The sequence below is a fragment of the Chiloscyllium plagiosum genome, unplaced genomic scaffold, assembly GCF_037043375.1.
Source record: "Chiloscyllium plagiosum isolate Xiang-an unplaced genomic scaffold, Cpla_swu_hap1 HiC_scaffold_28, whole genome shotgun sequence".
In the NCBI taxonomy this organism is placed as follows: Eukaryota; Metazoa; Chordata; class Chondrichthyes; order Orectolobiformes; family Hemiscylliidae; genus Chiloscyllium; species Chiloscyllium plagiosum.
The window spans coordinates 27757383-27781886 of NW_028270166.1; the positions used below are offsets into that span (position 1 = coordinate 27757383).

At 39.9% G+C, this 24504-nt stretch overlaps 1 protein-coding gene across 1 annotated transcript in view; it reads left to right on the forward strand.

The window, feature by feature from the left end:
- The first annotated feature begins 378 nt into the window (after positions 1-378).
- The window catches only part of LOC122565558 (mucin-16-like), a 112965-nt gene continuing 88839 nt past the window's right edge, over positions 379-24504 (forward strand). Inside the window, exons 1-24 of the mRNA XM_087975849.1 lie at positions 379-403; positions 696-857; positions 1151-1312; positions 1855-2013; positions 2312-2473; positions 3017-3181; positions 3475-3636; positions 4559-4651; positions 4883-5043; positions 5132-5196; positions 6151-6320; positions 7029-7055; positions 7820-7984; positions 8285-8446; positions 8737-8886; positions 11904-12068; positions 12468-12635; positions 13003-13167; positions 15840-16004; positions 16551-16697; positions 17005-17172; positions 18163-18318; positions 18622-18783; positions 19072-19233. Of these exons, the coding sequence (XP_087831975.1) occupies positions 379-403; positions 696-857; positions 1151-1312; positions 1855-2013; positions 2312-2473; positions 3017-3181; positions 3475-3636; positions 4559-4651; positions 4883-5043; positions 5132-5196; positions 6151-6320; positions 7029-7055; positions 7820-7984; positions 8285-8446; positions 8737-8886; positions 11904-12068; positions 12468-12635; positions 13003-13167; positions 15840-16004; positions 16551-16697; positions 17005-17172; positions 18163-18318; positions 18622-18783; positions 19072-19233 (3448 nt within the window). The remainder of the gene's footprint in view (positions 404-695; positions 858-1150; positions 1313-1854; positions 2014-2311; positions 2474-3016; positions 3182-3474; positions 3637-4558; positions 4652-4882; positions 5044-5131; positions 5197-6150; positions 6321-7028; positions 7056-7819; positions 7985-8284; positions 8447-8736; positions 8887-11903; positions 12069-12467; positions 12636-13002; positions 13168-15839; positions 16005-16550; positions 16698-17004; positions 17173-18162; positions 18319-18621; positions 18784-19071; positions 19234-24504) is intronic.

Sequence of the window (24504 nt, forward strand, 5' to 3'; positions counted from 1 at the left end):
GACTGCAACTTCACAGACATCCACAGAAGCTCTGACATCTACATCGGCTTCTGCTTCAACAACCACAGCAGCAGAGACATCTACCGCAAGCTCCACACAATCATCATCATCTGAAGGAACAACAGTGACATCGCTCCCCACGACAACTGGTGAATATGATTGCTCTCTTCTCTATTGCACCTTTTGGACATCACTCGATCTCCTGCAAGTCTTACAATGCAGAATGAAGGTGTAGTTGAGGAATATTGCTTGTTGACAAGGAGGAGATTTCTGCAGAGTAGAAGCATGTGCAAATGCAATTTACTGATACCTGCTTTGCAGTATGATAGTGTCAGGCTAATCAGCATGTTGCACCACACCAGAATCCATGAATCTGTAATGCCGGGATTCAATTTCATTCATGGTTTTTTTGCACCACATTCAGTTCATCAACTTTTCTATGCACCACAGCAACTATGAATGTAATTACAATGTCAACCACAGAAACACAAGTGTGTATATCATCTCCTGCCATCACAATCACAACTCCCCCAATATCTGCAAGACGCTTTATTAATGTTACAACAATTCACACAACAACAGTTCCTGCACCAATCACAACAAGTTTCACAATCGCCAACAGCATTTTGTTCAAAGTCTATCATATCTTGATCAAGTCTCTTCAGTTACCTTAATACTAATGTGACCTTATTCAGCAACAGAAACTTCCACTGCAAGTACATTGAGCTCAACAACTTCACCGACCTCCACATCAGCTCCCGTCTCAACAAGCACAATATTAACATCAACACTGTCCGCGACTGAAGTTTCAACAACTGAAGAATCCACGGTCACTCCAGCGGTCTCTTCAACAACTGGTGAGTATACAAAAGCACAGCTGTGAAGACTGCGTTTACAAACACTGTTGAATTACTCAAAGATGAAAGCATTGATCGCAAAACCAACTCTGCAGTTGGGTGCATGTTGCAGCTTGAACTTGCCCAGAGGTCATTATATGCAACATCCTGGGCTGTCTGCTGGTCTTAACAACAGTTCATGTTATCTCTCGTAGTATTTGGCAGTATACGAAGGAACAATACTTGGAATCAATTACACATTGATTTCTACAAGTCTGTTCTCTAATGTCCATGTAAATTTCTTTTTCTCACAGCGACAGAAACATCGACTGTCAGTTCACAGACATCCACAGAAGCTCTGACCTCTACATCGGCTTCTGCTTCAACAACCACAGCAGCAGAGACATCTACCGCAAGCTCCACACAATCATCATCATCTGAAGGAACAACAGTGACATCACTCCCCACGACAAGTGGTGAGCTCGATTGGTCTCTTCTCTATTGCACCTTTTGGATATTGCTCGATCTCCTGCAAGTCTTACAATGCAAGAAGGAGGTGTAGTTGAAGAATATTGATTGTTGACAAGGAGGAGATTTCTGCAGAGTAGAAGCATGTGCAAATGCAAATTACAGATACCTGCTTTGCAGTATGATCGTGTCAGGCTATTCAGCATGTTGCACGTCACCAGATTCGATGAATATGTCATGTTTAGGTGCTGTTTCTTTCATGGTTTAGTGCACTTCATTCAGTTTGTCATCTTTTTCATGGACAACAGCAACTTTCATTGTAATTGTACAATCAACCACTGAAGTACAAGTCTAGACATCATGTCTGGCCACCACAGCCACAGGTCCCCCAACGTCTGCAGGGTGCTCTTGTAAATCACCAACAATTAACACAACAATAATCCCTGCACAATTCGCAACAGGCTTTGCAGCTATTTGAATAAATTCCTTCATATCTTGGATCGATTCATTGCAGTTACCTTCATAATAATGTGATCTTTTTCAACAACAGAAACTTCCACTGCAAGTACATTGAGCCCAACAACTTCACCGACCTCCACATCAGCTGGTGTCTCAACAAACGCAATATCATCAACACCAACACTGTCCTTGACTGAAGTTTCAACAACTGAAGAATCCACGGTCACTCCAGCAGTTTCTTCAACACCTGGTGGGTATACAAAAGCACACCTTTGAAGATTGCTTTTGAACTACATGAAGTTGAGAAACTCAATACTAAAAGCAACTCTGCATTTAGGTTGCGTATTGCTGGTTGTATTTGACCAGAGACCATATTAGGCAACATCCTGGGTTGTCTGTGAGACTTAACAACAGGCCATGTTATCTCTCATGGTATCTGGCAATATATCTGTGAAAAGTACTTGGAGTACAATCTCTGTTCAAACGTTTACACATTGCTTTCTCCAAGTCGGTTTCCTAATAACCGTGTAAATACATTTTTATCACAGTGGCAGAATCATCGACTGCAACTTCACAGCCATCCACAGACGCTCTGACATCTACATCGGCTTCTGCTTCAACAACCACAGCAGCAGAGACATCTACCGCAAGCTCCACACAATCATCATCATCTGAAGGAACAACATTGACATCAATCCCCACGACAACTGGTGAGTATGATTGCTCTCTTCTCGATTGCACCTTTTGGACATCACTCGATCTCCTGCAAGTCTTACAATACAGAATGAAGGAGCAGTTGAGGAATATTGCTTGTTGACAAGGAGGAGATTTCTGCAGAGTAGGAGCATGCGCAAATGCAATTTACTGATACTTGCTTTGCAGTATGATAATGTCAGGCTATTCAGCATGTTGCACCACACCAGAATCTATGAATCTGTAATGCCGTGATTCAATTTCATTCATGGTTTTTTTGCACCACATTCTCTTCTTCAACATTTCTATGCACCACAACAACTATGAATGTAATTACACAGTCAACCACAGAAACACAAGTGTGTATATCATCTCCTGCCATCACAATCACAACACCCCAATATCTGCAAAACGTGTATTCAATAACAATAATTCACACAACAACAGTTCCTGCACCATTCACAACAAGTTTCACAATGAACAACAGCATTTTGTTCCTAGTCTTTCATATCTTGATCAAGCCTCTACAGTTACCTTAATACTAATGTGAACTTATTCAGCAACAGAAACTTCCACTGCAAGTACATTGAGCTCAACAACTTCACCGACCTCCACATCACCTCCCATCTTAACAAGCACAATACCATCAAGATCAACACTGTCCGCGACTGAAGGTTCAACAACTGAAGAATCCACGGTCTCTCCCGCGGTTTCTTCAACAACTGGTGAGTATACAAAAGCACAGCTGTGAAGACTGCGTTTACAAACACTGTTGAATTACTCAAAGGTGAAAGCATTGATAGCAAAAGCAACTCTGCAGTTGGGTGCATGTTGCAGCTTGTACTTGCCCAGAGGTCATAATATGCAACATCCTGGGTTGTCTGCTGGTCTTAACAACAGCCCATGTTATCTCTCGTAGTATTTGGCAGTATACGTAGGAACAATACTTCGAATCAATTACACATTGATTTCTACAAGTCCGTTCCCTAACGTCCATGTAAATTTCTTTTTCTCACAGCGACAGAAACATCGACTGTGAGTTCACAGACATCCACAGAAGCTCTGACATCTACATCAGCTTCTGCTTCAACAACCACAGCAGCAGAGACATCTACCGCAAGCTCCACACAATCATCAACATCTGAAGGAACAACAGTGACATCACTCCCCACGACAACTGGTGAGTTCGATTGGTCTCTTCTCTATTGCACCTTTTGGATATTGCTCGATCTCCTGCAAGTCTTACAATGCAGGAAGGAGGTGTAGTTGAAGAATATTGCTTGTTGACAAGGAGGAGATTTCTGCAGAGTAGAAGCATATGTAAATGCAATTTAATGATACCTGCTTTGGAGTATGATCGTGTCAGTCTAATCAGCATGTTGCATGACACCAGAATCTATGATTCTGGCAGAAACATTGATTGCAATTTCACAGACATTCACCGAAGCTCTGGCCTCTTCTTCAGCATGTCTCAATAACCAGAGCAGCAGAGACATCTACCGCAATGATGAGGTTTTAAAATATTCTTTGCATATGTTCCATTCACAGGTCTGCCGAACTATTGGAAGTGATGAAATCATCATTTCTGAATTGAGGAAGGGTCCCTTGACCCAAAACATTTACTATGATTTATTTCCACAGATACTGTCAGACGTGCTCAACTGTTCGAGCTATGTCTGCGTTTATTTCTGATTTACAGCCTCCACAGTAATTTCGGTTTTCATTGAGTATGGGAGTATCCGAGTTGGGTCATCATGTTATATCTGCACAGGACACTAGTGTGGCCAGTTTTGGTGTTCCACATGCAATTCTGATCATCTTGTGAAAATAAGGATGTTATTAAACTGGGAAGTGTGCAAAAAAGATTTATCAGTAAGTTAGCAAGTCTGAAGAATTTGACTTTTTAAGAGGAAAGTGGATAGGCTGAGGGCACTTCTGGATAGGTACATGGATAGAAAAGGATTTAAGGGATGTCGTGACTAGTTCAGTTTACAAAACCCAGATGAGTTGGAACTAAGTGTCCATTCCTATGCAGTATGACTCAACGAGTCTTTACATGAATATTTGTATAGCAGTCTTTAACATTTTGTCTTCTGTGACAGAATCAGCAGCTATTCCAACAACAGTAACAAGCTCAGCAACACCAGTGACCACCAATGAAGCATCCACAACACAAATAACCACCTTACTGACAGGTACAGAAAGATGCATATTTTGTCAAGATTACATCAATTATTTTAATGCTGTCTCTGTATTGTACTTTTCACCCGTGGTTTGAAATTATTTTCATCTTTTAACTTTGAAATATTCCCTAATATTTTGTTATATAGAGAGATGGAGTTGGATTTTTCTCCTCAGCTGTCTTAGGGTAGTGAACTGATGGAATTTGTAAATTGACTTTGCTTTGTATCTTTTCTTTTTTAAAGTGGAGCCTCCCATTGTACCTGTGACAGTTAAACCAAATGAAGGAATTCAGGAAAAACAATTTAATATCACCTTCACCTTGCTCAAGCTACCTTTCACACCATCTCTACAAAATCTCAATTCCTCATTGTACACAACTGAATCAACCAACATTCGTGATGCAGTAAGTATGTTATCTAAGTATTCTGGTTAGAAAAATTTATATTTAATTGCAATCATCACACTGAATGCGACACTTTAATTCTCTACAGCTCAGTAATCTGTATTCCAATCAACAAATGTCAACATTCCTGCATTGTCGGTCTGTGTCCTTCAGGTAAGAAATTAACTATTACTCAGAGTAATCTTTCTCTGAATCCACAACATGCATTGATGTTTAAATGACCCAGATTCAGATATTCGCCAAAAACGGATACCCGCGCAACTTCATCAACAGGTGCCTAAGAGAAAGACCACGGAACGAGGACATACCACAACCAAAAGGACTAGCCACACTACCATACATCAGGAGCATCTCGGAACTGACAGCCAGACTACTGCGACCCCTAGGACTCATAATGGCACACCAACCAACAGCCACGCTCAGACAACAACTCACCAGAACGAAGGACCCGATACCCAACATGAGCAAAACTAATGTAGTGTACAAAATACCATGCAAAGACTGCACAAAACACTATATAGGACAAACAGGAAGACAGCTAACAATCCGCATACATAAACATCAACTAGCCATGAAACGACACGACCAGCTATCCTTAGTAGCCACACACGCAGACAACAAGCAACATGAATTTGACTGGGACAACACTACTATCATAGGGCAAGCCAGACAAAGAACAGCCAGGGAATTCCTAGAGGCATGGCATTCATCCACAAACTCCATCAACAAACACATTGACCTGGACCCAATATACCAACCACTACAGCGGACAGCTGAAACTGACAACCGGAAGCGGCAGGGACAGACCACTATAAACACCGGAGGAAACATCAAAGAAGCGCTTCGCAGGAGGCTCCCAAGCACTGATGATGTCGCCTAGCCAGGGGATGAAACGTTTGCAACAAAAACTTCCAGCTCAGCGAACAGAACCACAACAGTTAAATACTTCACCATAGTGCTCATGATAGTTGTCAACAAAACTCGCTATGAAGTCAACGGCTGGTGCTCTTATTTCGCCATTCACCATCAAATCTCAACCATTCAACTTTGCAATGTAATGGTTAACATTTGAAAATAAATTAATCACTTGGTATTTGTATGTGGCAGGCCTGCAAGTGATGGCAACAGTACGGTTGAGGCAATCTGCACCTTCAAAAAGAGTGCCAATAACCAGCAAGTTGATAAAATTCAAATCTACCGTGAATTCCAAAACAACACAAGGGGTATCACCACTTTAGGAACACATACGCTGGACAGCAATAGTCTCTATGTAGATGGTAAATATTCATTTTAATTCAATATTCATTCAATTTTACTTCTACCGTCGATAGTTGAAACATAATTTCAAATGCATTCTCTTTCCTGCTGCTGTCATTTTGCCACCAACTATCACAAGCAATGTTCCACCTTTATTCATTTTTTTGCTCAACCTCAAACATTGGATTATTGATTACAAATCAGTTTTCATCTCTTTGCTCACCCTTGGTCTGTTGCTTGTCACTCACTCCTGATCAGTTGACTCCATTTTGCTATTGCTTGGTTGTTTGCTTATTCATTGGTAAAGCAAAACAAAAAAGGAAACATAGGTTTATTTTTTATATTAAATCAGAAAATGTTGGAGAAACACAGTAGCTCTGGCAGCATCTATGGACAGAGAAACAGAATTAACGTTTTGAGTCCAATTTGACTCTTTGTCAGTCATATTTTAACTGTTACTCCCTCCACAGATACTGCCAGACCTGTTTTATTTCTCCAATATGTTCTGTTTTAATTCAAATTTACAGAATCTGCAGTATTTTGCTTTTACTTTTATTTCTATTTGAGAACTTTGCAAAATCAAATTTCTTACAAAATGTGAAACATCTAAGCCATCATATCAATCTGACATTGGTCTAACTTAAATCTAACATGTAATGAATTGCAATTTTAAAGGCAAGTGTCTTAACTAGGTTAAGTAATTCATTCCAAATATATTTGTTTTTCAGGTTACCATGAGTCAGCGGTTGTTATCAGTAAGTATGATGACTTTCTTTGTTAAGTTAATGTTGTTAGCATCTCTACAAAGATAGCGTCCAATCGGTTTTACATGCAATCTCACAACAGCCAGACTTGAGGCAAGAAGCATGCTTCTCTCTGTGTCAAGCATTGAAAAATTGTATGCTCATTCTTTAACAATCTAAGATTCTGTTAGAACTAGTATGTTGATCAAATTTCCATTATTGTTTGAGCTATGACTCCACTGGACATACTGTTGCCTCAGAGTCAGAAGCTGTGGTTTCAAGTCTCACCATGGGACTCGAGCTCAATAAGAGAGAATTTTGAGCATTCTAAGCGATATGTAAAACTGAAGCCCAATCTGCTTTCTCAAATAAATATGAAAGATCTCAAACCCTAATTTGAGAAAAAGCAGCAAGTTAACTCTTAACTGATATCACAAAAGCAGATGTTCTGGTCATGATCACATTACTCTCAGTGGGGTTTCTACATTATAACAGTGACTATATTTTAAAAAGTACTTTGTTGTTAATACATTACTTTGGGCCATCCAGTAGTCATGAAACGTGGTATGCAAAAATCCTTCCTTTTTACTATAGTATAGGATTTAAACTAAATGCTACAATTGCCTATAGCACAATAATGTACAGCTGAGATGTGCAATTGAGTGACTCAGTTTCATCGTACTTGATTCTAAGGAGTTTAAGTTTGGACTAGACTGTTATTATGCTATTCCCTGCATTGGCGCACACAAATTTAAGTCTACCTATTTTAATAATAGCTCCAACAGAAATTTCAACTGCTAATACACAAAGATCTACAACAGCACAAACCTCCACATCAATTCATGTATCAATGAACACAGTAACGCAAAGAACTTCAGGGAGCTCAAGTAAAGCATCAATATCGGAATCAACCACAGTTACTGCACCGCTCTCAACAAGCAGTGAGTATACAGAAGCATGCTTTGGAGCCAGTTCATTTTCAGCCCTCTCAAACTATTAGAAATTAGAAGGACAAACTGGAAATCTAACAAAACAAAAGCAGTACACTGACCACAACTATGCATATGTGAGTCATGTGCTGAAGAGTCTTGGTGCTTTCGCTCTGTTACAATAAGGCTATGTTACTTTGTAACTTGCAATATATACGAGTGTAAAACACAACCTATGTGCACAAATATTTAACCATTTGTTCCATGCATTTTGATTAACTCAATAAATAATGTAGCCTGTTTCAACAACAGGCACAGAAATGCAGACTACAAATACACAAACATCCAGAGCAGCTGTGACCTCTACATCAGCTCTTGCCCCATCAAGTGCAGTAGCAGAAACACCGACAGCAAGCTCAACTGAAGCATCACCTGAAGCAACAACATTGATAACATCACTCCCATCAGCAAGTGGTGAGTACCAGGGTTCTTTTTTTCTCAGTTGTACCATTTCGATTTCTTTCACTCTCCTGCATGTTTAAAAAACTGTCAATGGAAAGTTAGCAAAAAGAATATGTTAAGATATTGGCTACAATTACACAGAATAGAATAATGAATAAATAAAATTTGCCAAACACTATTTTGTAACATAACCAAGCCATTATATACGAAACTACAGAAGCAATATTTTGGGCACAATTTTATGATGTTGCTCAATGATTTTATTACACACCTCATTAAGTTGTTTGGCTATTTAACAACAGCAGCAACAGAAACTTCAAGTGTAAATGCACAGACATCCACTGCAGCACAAATCTCCGCCTCAGCTCTTCCCTCAACAAGTACAATGAGCTCAACAGCAGTATTGACAACAACAAAAACATTAGTCACAACATCACAACCTTCAACAAGCGGTGAGTATGCAAGTTCTCCCTCAATAGTTTTACCACTTGGATCCCTTACCTTGGATTTAGACACAATTAATAGGATCAGGAGTAGACCATATGATCATATCCAGAGTTTAGATCAGAGTGGTGCTAGAAAAGCACAGCAGGTCAGGCAGCATCCGAGGAGTAGGAAAATCGACGTTTCGGGCAAAAGCCCTTCAGCAGGAATAGAGCTCGGATGCTGCCTGCCCTCCTGTGCTTTTCCAGCACCACTCTGAACTAAACTCTGGTTTCCAGAATCTGCAGTCCTCACTTTTGCCATATGATCATATCCAGCATCCTCTGCCATTCAAAATGCTCATGGCCAACAGTAGGCATCAATTCCATTTTCCTGCCCTCCTCCGATATCTCTTGAATGCTTCAGACCTAAAATCTGTCTAACACAATCTTAAAACATATTCTACAATGAAGAACTCCACAACTCTCTAATGCACAGAATTACAAATATAGTCAATCCCTTGAGTGATGAAATTTCTGCTCATCACAGTTCTACATGCTCAACCATATATTGGGGGACTACGGCTCCATGTTTCAAATACTTTGACCAACGAAAAAAATCTTTGTGCATCCACCTTACCAAGCAATTGAATTCTGTTAATTCCCAAGGACACAGGCTTTCTCTTTGTAAATGCATACCCATTTTATGCAAACTTGACATTTTTTTTAAGCAACAAAGCCTATCTGCAAAAAAATTACAAGACTAGTATCCAGATTGATACTTAGAAAGAGCAGTTTCTCCTTTGAGGAGAGGTTGGACAAGACAGGAAATCTATTGTTTCCACCACAGTTTCGAAGACTGAGGACTAACATGGTTGAACTATATGAAAACAAAATGGGCATAACAAGGTAAACTTAATTTAGAGATGCCAGTGTTGGGCTGGGGTGTACAAAGTTAAAAATCACACAACACCTCGTTATAGTTCAACAGATTTATTTGGAAGCACTAGATTTCAGTGTGCTGTCTCTTCATCAGGTGGTCGTGGAGTACAAGATCATAAGACACAGAATTTATAGCAAAAGTTTACAGTGTGGTGTAACTGAAATTATATATTGAAAAAGACCTGGATTCTAAAAGATGAGAGACTTAACAGACAATGCAGATCTTTTTCAATATATAATTCAGTTACATCACCGTGTAAACTTTTGCTATAAATTCCGTGTCTTACAATCTTATACTCCACAACCACCTGATGAAGGAGTGGCGCTCCAAAAGCTAGTGCTTCCAAATAAACTTGTTGGGCTATAACCTGGTGTTGTGTGATTTTTAACAAAACGTGGGAATATTGTTCCTCTTTTGGGTGCATCAAGTACTAGTGGGCACTATTTAAACCGTTTGAGTTACGCATTTTGGACAGAGATGAGGAGAGTATTTTTCTCTGAGAGATTGTGCAACTATGGAACTCTCTTGTCTCAGAAGATATTGCCTCAGAAGGTAGTGGATACTGGTTCATTGAATTTTTATTTGTTTTAACAGAAGGCAAAAATTATATTACTATGTTGCTGCCCAGAATTATTCATGGAAGAATCATGTTTAGATCACACTTGATTGATTTTCATTCTGTTACCATAAGGCGTTATCACATTATGTGTTAACTTGTGTTATATTTTGCATGACAAAATATCAAGTACAATCTTCTAGTAAAATCATTAATGCATTGTACTATACTGTCTGGTTATCCCAATAATAATATGATGTTAATAACCAGTAGACTCCAATAATAATACATGTTTCAACAACAGTGGCAGAATCATTAACTGCAAATACACAGAACCCAACAACATTATCAACACCTTCATCAGCTCCTATCTCAACAAGAATAACAGCATCAACATTGTTCTCTTCTAAAGTTTCAAAACTGAAGCAATGACATTCACTCCATCAGTCTCACCAACAATGGTGGATAAACAAAAGTACACTTTGCAACCTTTCTTTTATGAATAGTTTCTAACTGCTGGAAGACAAAAGTATGTATTGGAAGAGCATTAAAATATTATATTACTATGTTGTTGGTAATGTTCATGGAGTGCTAAAGAAATGTAGAATTCACTTAGTGATCTAAGCTAAACAAGCAGATCTTGTTGCATCATAGTATCTATCATTATATAAGAGCCAGATCAAGACTTAAGGCACACATATTGTACAAAAAGCAATGCATTCTTCCAAATTTTATATTTCCCTAAAAATATTAGTTGAATGTATCATGACTACAATTTTTAGCATAGGAAAATGCAATTTTCCCTTTACTAATGTGCAACATGAACACGTCTCTTAGTCAACAAGTTGCATTATGTGTGAAACTAAGAAGCTGGCATCTTGTCTATAATGTTGGCTGGTGTTCAAAGCATTTTATACAGCTTGTTCAGTCTGACAACTAATTTAATAACACTAGCAATAGAAATATCGAATGTAAATACACGGACATTCACTGCAGCACAAAACTCTACATCATTCCATTCTCAATCCTGTCAAACTTGGAAGACAGAAACAGAGAATGGAAATGTGACAAAGGTTTATGTGTCATGCTGTTGACCATAATGATGACTGGGAAAATCATATACTAATGACTCGTGTTTGGCATTTGTTCAGTTTCAACAAGATTATGCTGTTATGCAGCAAGTGGTGTTACATGAATGTAATAATATGTCAAGCACAACCTGTGCAGGTGCAAAGTGGGTCATACATTGTCCCATACTCTCGTAACGTCAATAATAACACTACTATTTCGATTACAATGGTTGAAACATTGACTTTGCAATGCACTTTAACAAAAGCACATGGCAAAAATTAAATGCCTAATAAAACAACTCAAAGGTCGACACACATATTGGAAGATTGCAAAAGATTGCAACAGTAAATTGTTGAAAAAATGATTTTCAACATTTGTGCTTGGTGCTTTGCAATGGGTCACAGCATTTTGTGCTTAAACTTTCATATCTTGATCAATTCTCTACAGTTACCTTAATATCGATATAACCTATTTCAGCAACAGAAATGTCGACTGCAAGTACACAGGGCCTGACAACATCACCGGCCTCTTCATCAGCTCCTGTCACAACAAGCACAATAGCATCAACAGCAACACTGGCCTCTACTGAAGGGTCAACCACTGAAACATTGACAATCACTCCATTAGTCACATCAACAACTGGTGAGTAGACAAAAGCACACTTTGCACCCGTTTCATTATGACTTCTTAAAAAGATAAGGAATATAAAAGCACACAATGTAAAAACACCAAAAGATTATACTTGACAATGTGCATGGAGTGCAAACGAAATACAGAATATGATTGGACTCTTAACAGACTTAACCGACTCTTAACAGAATTGTAACTATAGAATATCATGTGATGTTGACTACAAATACACAATGTAGAATGTACAAATATAATTTGCTGATTGCTGCTTTGCAACATGACCACATCACATTGGGTAATAAGTTGCATTATATATAAAACTGAGGCGGTGATGTATTGACAATAATGTTTGATGTTGTCCAGTGCTTTTCATACACCTCATTAAGTGTTCATCACTTATTTTACCAAAAGCAGAAAGACAAACTTCAACTGCAAATACACAGGCGTCGACAACAGTACAAACCTCTACTTCTGCACTTTTATCAACACTGACTAGTACTTCAAATACTACAGTGAGCTCAAGTGAAGCACCAACAACTGAAGCAATAACAATTACTACGTTACTCCCCTTAACAAATGGTGAGTATGTGACAGCACTCTTTGAGCTATTTCACTTTCAATCCTATCAAAATTGGAAGCTTTTAGCTGCTGCAACATAAAAATACAGACTGGAAAGGTGTAAAGATATAAACAAATGTAAAGATATTGTAATATATTGTTGGCTTAATACATTGAGTGTTAAAGATATGCAAAACACTCCTGGTGATGTTCTGCTGTTACAACAAGGTCAGGATACCTCTTAGAACTTCCTTTTTAGTTAGAATTTTGAACAAAACCTGGAACCATTCTATGATCTATGAACCACAGACTGTATGCATTAAACTAACATAGTATCCCATAACCAGCATTTCTTTCTCAATAACAAGTATGCCTATTTCAAAAACAGCCACAGAAACATTGAGAACAAATACACAGACATCAACAGAAGCTCTGATCTCTACATCAGCTCATGCCTCATCAAGTACAACAGTAGAAACATTTACAGCAAGCTCGACAGAAACATCAAAATTTGAAGTAACAACGATGACAACAGCACATCTTCCAACAAGTGGTGAGTACAATTTCTCCATTCAGTATTAACTCAATTCTGATTATTTTCACTCTATTGTGATTATAACAAGGCATAACAGAATTGTAATAGTAGAGTTTGATATTGACTCCAAAAACACAGTGCAGAATAACGTCCAAATACAGTTTGCTGATTGCTGCTTCACAACATGACCATGTCACATTGGGTAACAAGTTGCATTTATAGTTCAAACTGAGAAGATGATTTTTTTTGTAGCTCTAATGTTTTTATATTATTCAATGATTTTTGTACACCTCATTAAGTTCATCACCTATTTTAGCAACAGCAGAAAGACAAACTTCAACTGTAAATACACAGACATCCACAGCAGTTCAAACCTCCAGTTCTGTACCTTTATCAACAAAGACTAGTACATCAAAAACTACAGTGAGCTCAAGTGAAGCACCACCACCCAGACGAGATAGATCAAATGAATCCTTAGAAAAATATAAAGGCAGTAGGAGTATACTTAGAGGGAAATCAGGAGGGCAAAAAGGGGACATGAGATAGCTTTGGCAAATTGAGTTAAAGAGAATCCAAAGGGTTTTTACACATACATTAAGGACAAAAAGGTAACTAGAGAGAGAATAGGGCCCCTCATAAACCAGCAAGGCAGCCTTTGTGTGGAACCACAGGGAATGGGGGAGATACTAAACGAGTATTTTGCATCAGTGTTTACTGTGGAAAAGGTGTTGGAAGGTATAGAATGTAGGGAAGTAGATGGTGATATCTTGCAAAATGTCCAGATTACAGAGGAGGAAGTGCTGGATGTCATAAAATGCATAAAAGTGGATAAATCCCCAGGACCTGATCAGGTGTACCCTAGAACCCTGTGGGAAGCTAGGGAAGTGATTGCTGGGCCTCTTGCTGAGATATTTTATGTCATCAATAGTCACAGGTGAAGTGCCGGAAGACTGGAGGTTTGCTAACGTGGTTTCACTGTTTAATAAGGGCGGTAAGGACAAGCCAGGGAACTATAGACCAGTGAGCCTGATGTCAGTGGTGGGCAAGTTGTTGGAGGGAATCCTGAGGGACAAGATGTACATGTATTTGGAAAGGCAAAGACTGACTTGAGATAGTCAACATGGCTTTGTGTGTGGGAAATCATGTCTCACAAACTTGATTGAGTTTTTTGAAGATATAACAAAGAGGATTGATGAGGGCAGAACGATGGACGTGATCTATATGGACTTCACTAAGGCATTCGACAAGTTTCTCCATGGGACACTGGTTAGCAAGAGTATATCTCATGGAACACAGGGAGAACTAGCCATTTGGATACAGAACTGGCTCAAAGATAGAAGACAATGGGTGGTGGTGGAGGGTTGTTTTTCAGACTGGAGGTCTGTGACCAGTGGAGTGCTACAAGGATCAGTGCTGGGTGCACTACTTTTTGTCATTTATATAAATGATTTGGATGTGAGCATAAGAGGTATAGTTAGCAAGTTTGCAGATTACAGCAAAATTGGAGGTGTGGTCGACAGCAAAGGAGGTTACCTCAGCTTACACAGGATCTTGATCAGATGGACCAATGGGCTGAGAAGTGGCAGATGGAGTTTAATTTAGATAAATGTGAGGTGCGGCATTTTGGGAAAGCAAATCTTAGCAGGACTTACACACTTAATGCTAAGGTCCTGGGGAATGTTGCTGAACAAAGAGACTTTGGAGTGTAGGTTCATAGCTCCTTGAAAATAGAGTCGCAGGTAGACAGGATAATGAAGAAGACATTTGGTATGCTTTCCTTTATTGGTCAGAGTATTGAGTATAGGAATTGGCAGGTCATGTTGCAGCTGTACAAGACATTGGTTAGACAACTTTCGGAATATTGCATGCAATTCTGATCTCCTTCCTGTCGGAAGGATCTTGTGAAACTTGAAAGGGTTCAGAAAAGATTTACAAAGATGTTGCCAGGGTTGGAGGATTTGAGCCATAGGGAGAGGTTGAATAAGCTGGGGCTGTTTTCCCTGGAGCGTCGGAGGCTGAGGGGTGACCTTATAGAGGTTTATAAAATCATGAGGGGCATGGATAGGATAAATAAAGAAAGTCTCTTCCCTGGGGTGGAGGAGTCCAGAACTAGAGGGCATAAGTTTAGGGTTAACGGGGAAAAATATAAAAGAGACCTGAGGGGCAACCTTTTCACGCAGAAGGGGGTACGTATATGGAAAGAGCTGGCACGGGAAGTGGTGGAGGCTGGTACAATTGCAACATTTAAAAGGCACCTGGATGAAAATATAAATAGAAGGGTTTGGTGGGATACGGGCCAGGTGCTGGCATGTGGGACTAGATTGGGTTGGGATATCTAGTCAGCATGGACAAGTTGGACCAAAGGGTCTGTTTTCATGCTATACATCTCTATGACTCTATCACTGAAGCAATAACAGTCACTACATCACTCCCCTCAACAAATGGTATGTAACAGCACTCTTGTGAACTATTCCATTCTCAAACCTGTCTAACTTAAGGTATGGAATGCCAATGATATGCAAGACACTCTTGATGATGTTCTGCTGTTACAAAAAGGTCAGGATGCGTCTTAGTTTTTTTTTATGTGAGTTTCAAATAAAACCCAGAACCACAACTCTTATGAATTAAATTAATAGTCTTCCATAATCAGCATTTTTCTCAATTACAAGTCATGTCTATTTTACTAAAAGTAGCTGAAACATCGACTGCAAGTACAAAGGTCTCCACAGCAGCAACAACACCTTCCTTGATTCGTGCCTCAACAAGATCAACAGCATCAACATCAACTCTGGCCTCTACTGAAGGGTCAACAACTGAAGCAATAACGTTCAGTCTGTCAGTCTCAACAACAACTGGTGGGTATACAAAAGCACATCATGCAAGTATTCTTTTATGAATTCTTTTAACCTGCTGGAGGATAGAAAGCTGTACTGAAAAACGGTGAAATCCTTTTTTGTGAGATATTGTTGGCTATATGCATGGGGTGCTAATGATTGGTAAGACATCCATAAAACATAAAGCAGAACAAGACAGCGCAGAAACAGGCCCTTGGGCCCACTATATCTGTGACGATCATTATGCTATTCTAAACTAACCTGATCTGTCTGCACATGGTCTGTATTCCCTGCCTGTTCATGTGCCTGTCAAAATGCCTCCTAAGCTTTGCTATCATATCTGCTTCTAAGTGAGTTTCTGCCATTCCAATCAGGTCAGGATGCTTCTTAGTTTTAACTTTTAGTATGAGTTTGAACATAAGCTACAGCCAACTATTATACAAAAAAAACACATTCTCCCATACACTATTATTATGTGAGATTCAAACTTTTGTGCAAAACCAGACACATTCTTCCATCCTCCACATTTCCATCAATGATAGATCTTGCCTATTTTAATAACTGCAGCAGAAACATTGACTACAAGTTCACAGACATCTACAGCAGCTCCGACCTCTCCATCAGCTCCTGGATCAACAAGTACTGTAGCAGAAACATCTGCAGCAAGCTTGACTGAAGCAAAGACAACGATAACATCACTTCCTTCAACAAGTGGTAAGAACCTGATTAGTCTTTTCTCTATTCTACCATTCTGACTTCTTACATTTGACAGCAAGTTCAACAATACACAATACAAATGTAACAGTTGAGTACAGTAAGCTGTCAATGACAGTGTGCAGTGTAGAAAAATGTACAAATACAATTTGCTGACTGCTGCTTTGCAACATGATCATGATACACTTGTTAATAAGTCACATTATATACAAAGCTAAGAATGTGACTTTTTGGCTATATTGCTAGGATGTTACAATGTACACCTTTTTGTACACCTCATTAAATCTAACAACTATTTTAATAACAGTAGCAACAGAACATTTCACTGTAAGTGCACAGACATCCACTGCAGCACAAACTACCACCTCAGCTCCTGCTGCAACAAGTAGCAAAGTATCAATGCCAGCTGTGAGCTCTACAACAGGATCAACAACTGAAGTAACATCAATTACAATTTCACTATCTTCCACCAGTGGTGAGTTTGCAAGTTCTGTTATTAATTCTACCATTGTCCTTCCACAAGGACTCAGAAAATAGGAGCAGGTGTTAACTGTATGATCTATTAAGCTAGCTTCACCATTCAAAATGATTATGGCTTATCTTTGGCTTCAAATGCATCTTCCTGTGTGCTCTCTATATCCCCTGACCTCCTAAGTGCCCTGAAACCTCTCTTTCCAAATTTTAAACATGTTCAACAATACACATTCTTGAACCTTCTGGGGCAGAGAATTGCATAGATTCACAAAATGTTTGTGCAAAACATTTCTCACCTAAATAGCCTTAAATTTGTGGCCCCACAATGTGAGACTGTGCCCTCACAATTTAGGTGCCCTGTTCAGTGGAAGAAATCCCGCAACATCTATCCTTCCAAGCTGCTTTCGAACCTCATATGGTTCAATGAGCTCTTCTCTCATTCTTCAAAACTTCAGAAATATAAAACCAATTTTCTCAGCCACTCATCACAGGACACCCTATGTAACCCAGAAAATAGTTAACTGAAACTTTTCTTTCTACTTCCTTCACTGCAGGCATTTTGTTTGTTAAATGTTGAAATTACACTCAATATTTCAGATGTGATTTCATCAAAGCCCCATGCAAACTTTAACAAAACGTCTTCATCCCTGTGTTCCGATCCCGTTGGCATTTGGCTTCATAATTATTTGCTGTTCTTTTCCAGCTTACTCCAAGTTTTTAAATCCTTAATTCTGTCATACTACGAGAAACTAGAATTAGAAATTAGGAATGCGCTAAAAATGTGTGCTGTTGGCCATAATTATGTGCTAATTACTTTTGTTGCTTTATGTCTGTTAGAATTCTATTAGACTATGTGACTTTATTCACTAAGTTGCATTATATGTGACCATAACAAATCACTTAGTGCAACCTCTATTCAAGAATTTTGATATATTGTTCGATATTCACTTTTGAACTTCAATAATAATGCAACATTTTTCAACAATAACAGCAAAAACATTGATAAATACACAAGTGTCCACAGAAGCTCTGACCTCTACATCAGCTTCTACCTCAACAGCTACAGCAGCAGAGACATCTACAACAAGTTTGACACAAACATCAACATCTGAAGTAACGACAGTGACATCACTCCCCATGACAACTGGTGAGCATGGATTCTCTTCTCTTTTCTGCTGTATCATTATTGATTTATTTCATTCTACCACAACTGTAAAAATTCACAACAAATAGATAACATCAGGACCTAGCATGAGGTTGGCTGTGATTCCACAAAGTAGAATAATGAACATATGCAGTTGGATCAGTCCTGATTTGTCATGGAGTTGCATCACCGATAAGTTGTATTAAAAATGAGCCTGAGAAAAAAAAAAATTTTGGCCAAAAGTTTAACATAATGTTCCATGTTTTTTGTACATCTCATTAATTTCATGACCTATTTTAATAATAGCAGCAACACAACCATCAACTGCAAATACACAGTCATCCACGACAGCACAAATCTCTACATCAGCTTCTGTCTCTACACGTCCCCCAACAACTATAGGGAATTCAACTAAAGTATCAACAACTGAAGCAATGACAGTCACTGCGTCAGTACCCTCAACAAATGGTGAGTATGTGAAAGCTCTTTCTGGAACTATTCCATTCTTAATCCTGTCAAACTCAAAATCTAGAACAACATGCCAGAGAAGTGACTATGTTGTTGATCATAATGATGCATGGGGAAATCACAGACTAATGGTTCTCAGTACATGTGTGCTCTGTTTCAACAAGGCTATGTTACATTATGCACTAACTTGTATTATATATTTATGTAACAAAATATCAAGCACAACATTGTACAACATGTTTAATACATTGTCCTGTGCACTCTGGTAACCTGTTTCAATAACAATAGCAGAAACTTCAGTTGCAAGTACAGGGACCCTGACAACATCAATGACCTCTTCATCAGCTGCTGCCTCAACAAGCACAATAGCATCAACATCAACACTGGCCTCTACTGAAGTTTCAACAATTGAAGCAACGACATTCACTCCATCAGCCTCATCGACAACTGGTTAGTAGACAAAAACACACTTTGCAACCATTCTTTATTGACATTTCTTAAACCACTGGAACATAAAAGCACACAATAGAAAACTGTCAAAAGATTATAGTAATATATTTTTGGCAATGTGCATAACATACTAACAAAATACAGAAATGTTTGAATACTTACGTTTGTTATAATCAGGGCATTTTCCATCCTATTATCTATCATTATGTATGACTTTGATCAATATTTTGAGCACAACTATTCAACATCAACACTGGCCTCTACTAAAGGCTCAACAATGACATTCACTCCATCAGTCTCATCAGCAACTGGGTGGGTAAAGAAAGGCACACTTTTCTATCATGCTTTTATGTTTTTTCAAATTGGTGAAAGAAAGAAGCACATACTGCAAAAGCATGGAAGGTTAATCACAACATGTTGGTATGTCTGTGCAATTACAATTAAGTTTTTATTACTCTCATTAAAATAGGTGACAAACTCAGTAAGGTATTAAGGGTTTTTAAACTCACAGTATGCTGATAAATTTAAAAATCATACAACACCAGGTTATAGTTCAACAGGTTTATTTGGAAACATTAGCTTTTGAAGCGTTGCTCCTTCATCAGGTGGTTGTGGAGCTTAAAATCGTAGGACACAGAATTTATAGGAAAAGTTTACAGTGTGATGTAACGGAAATTATATATTGAAAAAGACCTGCATTGTTTGTTACATCTCTCATCTTTTAGAATGGGCATGTTGCTTTCAGATCTTTCATATGTAAATTCCAGAACTTCCTTAAAGTTACATTCTCGTGTGAACTTTAACAATTGGTGGCATGTTGGCTCAGATAATACACTGAAGGTGTAAGGTGCCCCGTGTGAGGCTGTCTGTGCCCCAATGTTCAGACTGATTCTAATCTAAAAAAGAATCTTACATGGATTACAGCAGTTTCTGAGCAAAATAAAATGTAATTCTGCAAGTACAAATTTCACCCCACAAACTTGTCTGTGCATGTGTGTGTGTGTGTTGGGGGGGGGGGGGGTTATGAGTGTCTGTGAGAGAGTCTGTATGTGTGTATGTGTGTGAGTGTGAGTGTAAAGAGGTATAGGTCTGTGAGAGGTTGCTTGTGAGAGTATGGGAGTGCATGTGTGAGCGTATGAGAGAGTGCTTGTGTATGAGAGGATCTATGTGAGTGTATGAGACTGTAGGAGTGTGTTTGTGTCTGTAGGAGAGTGTGCATTTGTGTGTGTCTGTGTAGTGCAATGGTTACCTGTAGTGTGACATAAACCCAAAGTCCCAGTTGAGGCCATTCCCAATGGTTATCAGCCTCTGCTAGACTACTGTACATTGTTGTTGCCTAACCTGAAGTCCACCTTGGAGGATGGTCACCTGAAGGTCTGAGGTCGAACGTCCCAGATCGCTGAAGTGTTCTCCGAATGAGAGGGAACACTCCTGTCTGTTGATTATTGTGTGGAGTTCATTCATCCGTTGCCATAGCCCAAGCCTCCACTCGGTCTCACCAATGTACCTTGCCTGCAATATATGAGTTAGACAATGTTGGTCGAGTCACATGAGTACCTGCCCCGTATATGGTGCAGGTATCCCCACGCGTAATGGTGGTATCTGTGTCGACACTCTGACACATCTTGCAGCGTCTACCTTGGCAAGGTTATATGGTGTTGTCCTGAAAGCCAGGCAGTTTGTTCGAACAAATAACTCCTCACCATGGGTCTAGAGGAAGAAAATGTCGTCAATGTACCTGGTGTATAGTGTTGGTTGGAGGTCCTGCATAGAGAAAACATCTTGTTCGAATCTGTGCATGAAATGTTGGCATATTGGGGGTGCAAATGTGGTCCCCATAGCTGTTCCATGTGTTTGGATGAAGAACTGGTTGTCAGAGGTGAAAATGTTGTGGTCGAGGATAAAGCAGATGAGTTGTAGAATGGTGCTCGGAGATGGGCAGTTGTTGGTGTGGAGTACTGAGGTGTTGCCGTGATGCCGTCATTGTGGGGGATGCTGGTGCAGAGTGCTGAAATGTCCATTGTGATGAGGAATGTTCCCAGTTCAACTGGTCCGTGGGTGCTGAGTTTCTGTAAGAAATCTGTAGTGTTGCAACAGAAGCTGAGGGGTGCTCCCAATACATGGAATTCAAGATGCCTTCAACATAGCCAAAGAGGTTCTCACACAGGGTCCCAATGCCTGATACGACGGGACGCCCCGGTATGTTGGCTTTGTGTATCTTTGGAAGGCAGTAGAAGTCATCTACATGAGAAGTACATGGATCAAGGGAGCGTAAGGAACTCTGAAGGACTGGATCCAAAGTCCTGATCAATGTGTTTAGTTCACGGGTGTGCTCTTTGGTCGGATCAACTGGTAGTTGCCTGTAGTGTTCCTGGTTGTTCAGTCATCAACTTCCTTGCAGTAAACTGTTCTATTCTGAATGATAATGGCTCCTCCTTTATCTGCTAGTTTGATGACAATGTTGTGATTGGTTTTGAGAGCATGGATGGCATTGCATTGTGGTCGGGTGATGTTTTGCTCTACCTTGGGCTGCAGTTGATGAATCTGACATTTATATATTTCCTGACGGTTTGAACACACATGTCAAGCCCAGGACAGTGGCCCTCTGGAGGGGTCCAAGTTGACTCCTTCTCTGGTTGCCCTTCTACGGACCCCTGTGATGACTAGTCTGGTCCCTCGGTGGGCACATTGTGATCACTGCTAGCATCTTGAAAGAATTCCTAGAGTCTCATTCATCTGATGAATTCCTCCGTGTCTGCTGCAAGACCCATTGAGTCCATTTTGGTGGTGGGGCAGAAATTGAGACCCCTGCTAAGAACTTCAATCTCTTCTGGTTGAAGAGTGTGGTCCAATAAGTTGATGATCAACTTCCCTGCGGTGATAACATTTTCCACTGTAGTTCCAGGGCGGGCTTGGCTACTGCTGGTGGTGATGTGATGTTTCTCCAGTTTCTTGATCTTGGTGTACATGTATGTAGTGTACTTTTGTAGTCTTGCCTGTTTGGCAATGCCCTGCTGTATCATGAGTGCAGGCTGAGAGTGTGGACTCCATCTTAATTTCAAGGTTGTGGCGTCTGCTGTACAGTTGGTGCGCGAGATGATTGAGGAGTTTGCGAGAGGTGCGGTGGCAAAGTCTCTCTGCATAGTCTGTGTGGTAAGTTGGACTCGAATGGGTTCATGATCTCTAATCCCTTTGGGATCTTTCAGCTTTCCTGCATTTCTGTAGAAACTTGATGTCTGTATTGATATGTACAATCTTCTTAGAGATCCTATCCACTTTGCGCCAGCAGTTAGTGGTATTGATGGTAGTCATGATTTGGAGGTGCCAGTGCTGGACTGCGGAGCACAAAGTTAAAAGTCACACAGCACCAGGTTATAGTCCACCAGGCTTATTTAGAAGCACTAAGCACTACGCTGGTAAAGGTACTGGAAGCTGCTACAACCAGTCCAAACTATATATTAGACTTTTTCATCATATATGAGTTTGAATAAAACCTAAATCACATCTATGTGCAAGAACCAATGTATTCTTCCATATTTTGCATTTCCCTAAATGACAATACATGCTGATTTTCTCAATAGCCACACCATTAACAGGAAATGCAAAGACATTGACATCAGCTCTTATCCGATCAAGTACAAGAGCAGAAAGAACTTCAGCAAACTCAACTGAAGCATTGACATTTGAAGGATCAACAATGACAACTTTACTTCCTTCATCAAGTGGTGAGTACAAATACTGTCTTCTCTGGACATTGGACAATCAGGCAGAACACTAGCCACCCGGATATATGAACATCAATTAGCCACAAAACGACACTCCACTAGTAACCTTACATACGGATGAGGAAGGACACCACTTCAACTGGGACAACAAATCCATCTTAGGACAAGCTAAACAGAGACATGCATGAGAATTCCTAGAAGCATGGCATACCAACTGGAAGTCGACCAATAAGCATATTGACTTGGATCCCATTTACCACCACCTGAGAAAAAGAACAGGAAATTATATCCTCATAGGAAATGATGCCACCACTGGAAATGACATCACCAATCCAAGAAAACTCAAACGTGTAAATAGAAAGTGAGCTACACCACCAGTGCTTCATTCGGAGGCTCACTGAAGATAATATCTAGTATAGTGACAAAACATCTGAAAACGAACTTTCCAGCTCAGCCAGCAAACCTACATCCAGAACCTCAACTTGAGCTACAAATCTTCTCAAAATTTGCTAACTCTGTTGTACTTTTCTGATATCTTTCACTCTACTGCAAGTTTAAAACACATTAGAAGCGCAGTCTACTTGATAGCATGATGTTGACTACAGCTGCACAGTGTAGAAATACATTTTACCAATTACAGGGGAACCTCGATTATCTGAACGAGATGGACGGGCACTATTTTGTTCAGATAATTGATTATTCGGTTAATTGATTAAATGCCTTTACTCTGGTGCTCAGAGTTTTTAAAGTCTTCTCCTGTTCAGGAGACTGCAGCAGTTTACAGCGTGCGAGACCCCGCCCCCAACACCACCCCCCGCCTCCAAACCCCTTCAACACTGCCCCCGCCCCCAAACCACATCCAACAATGTCCCCCACTCCCATTCAATTCCACACCTCGCCCACCTCCATCAAACATCATCCCCGTCCCGCCAACCCCATCCAACACCGCTCCCCTGCCACCAAACCCCGCCAACTCCCACCCCCTCTCTGGGGCAGCCAGACTGTACACCAAGAACAAGACTGCTGCTGCAACTGCCTTTGTGGGGTAAGACTCCAAATAGCGCACACACACAACTTTTTACTGCAACCTTTTAAGAGGTTCCACGTTTGCCCTGTACAAGACAATTATAGAGAGATTATCTGGGGAAGTGGGGTTTAGGATACACCCCTCTGTAGAACTCCAGGTGAAGTGTGGATAGAGAGAGAGTGGGAGGTCAGTCATTTGGAGACGATACTTATTTAATCACTGTAAACAAAAAACTCAATCACTGTTGGAAACATGTCTTTGATGTAATGTTTCCATCGGGACCTCGAGATCTCCTTCAGATAATCTGATTTTCGGATAATTGGTATTCGGATAATCGAGGTTCCTCTGTACTGCTTTGCATATGACTGTGTCACATTGCTCAATATTTGCATTAAATGTGAGATTATGAAGTTAATGTTTTAGCTATAATGTTAGCATGATTAGATTAGATTAGATTACTTACAGTGTGGAAACAAGTCCACACCGCCCCGCCGAAGCGCAACCCACCCATACCCCTAC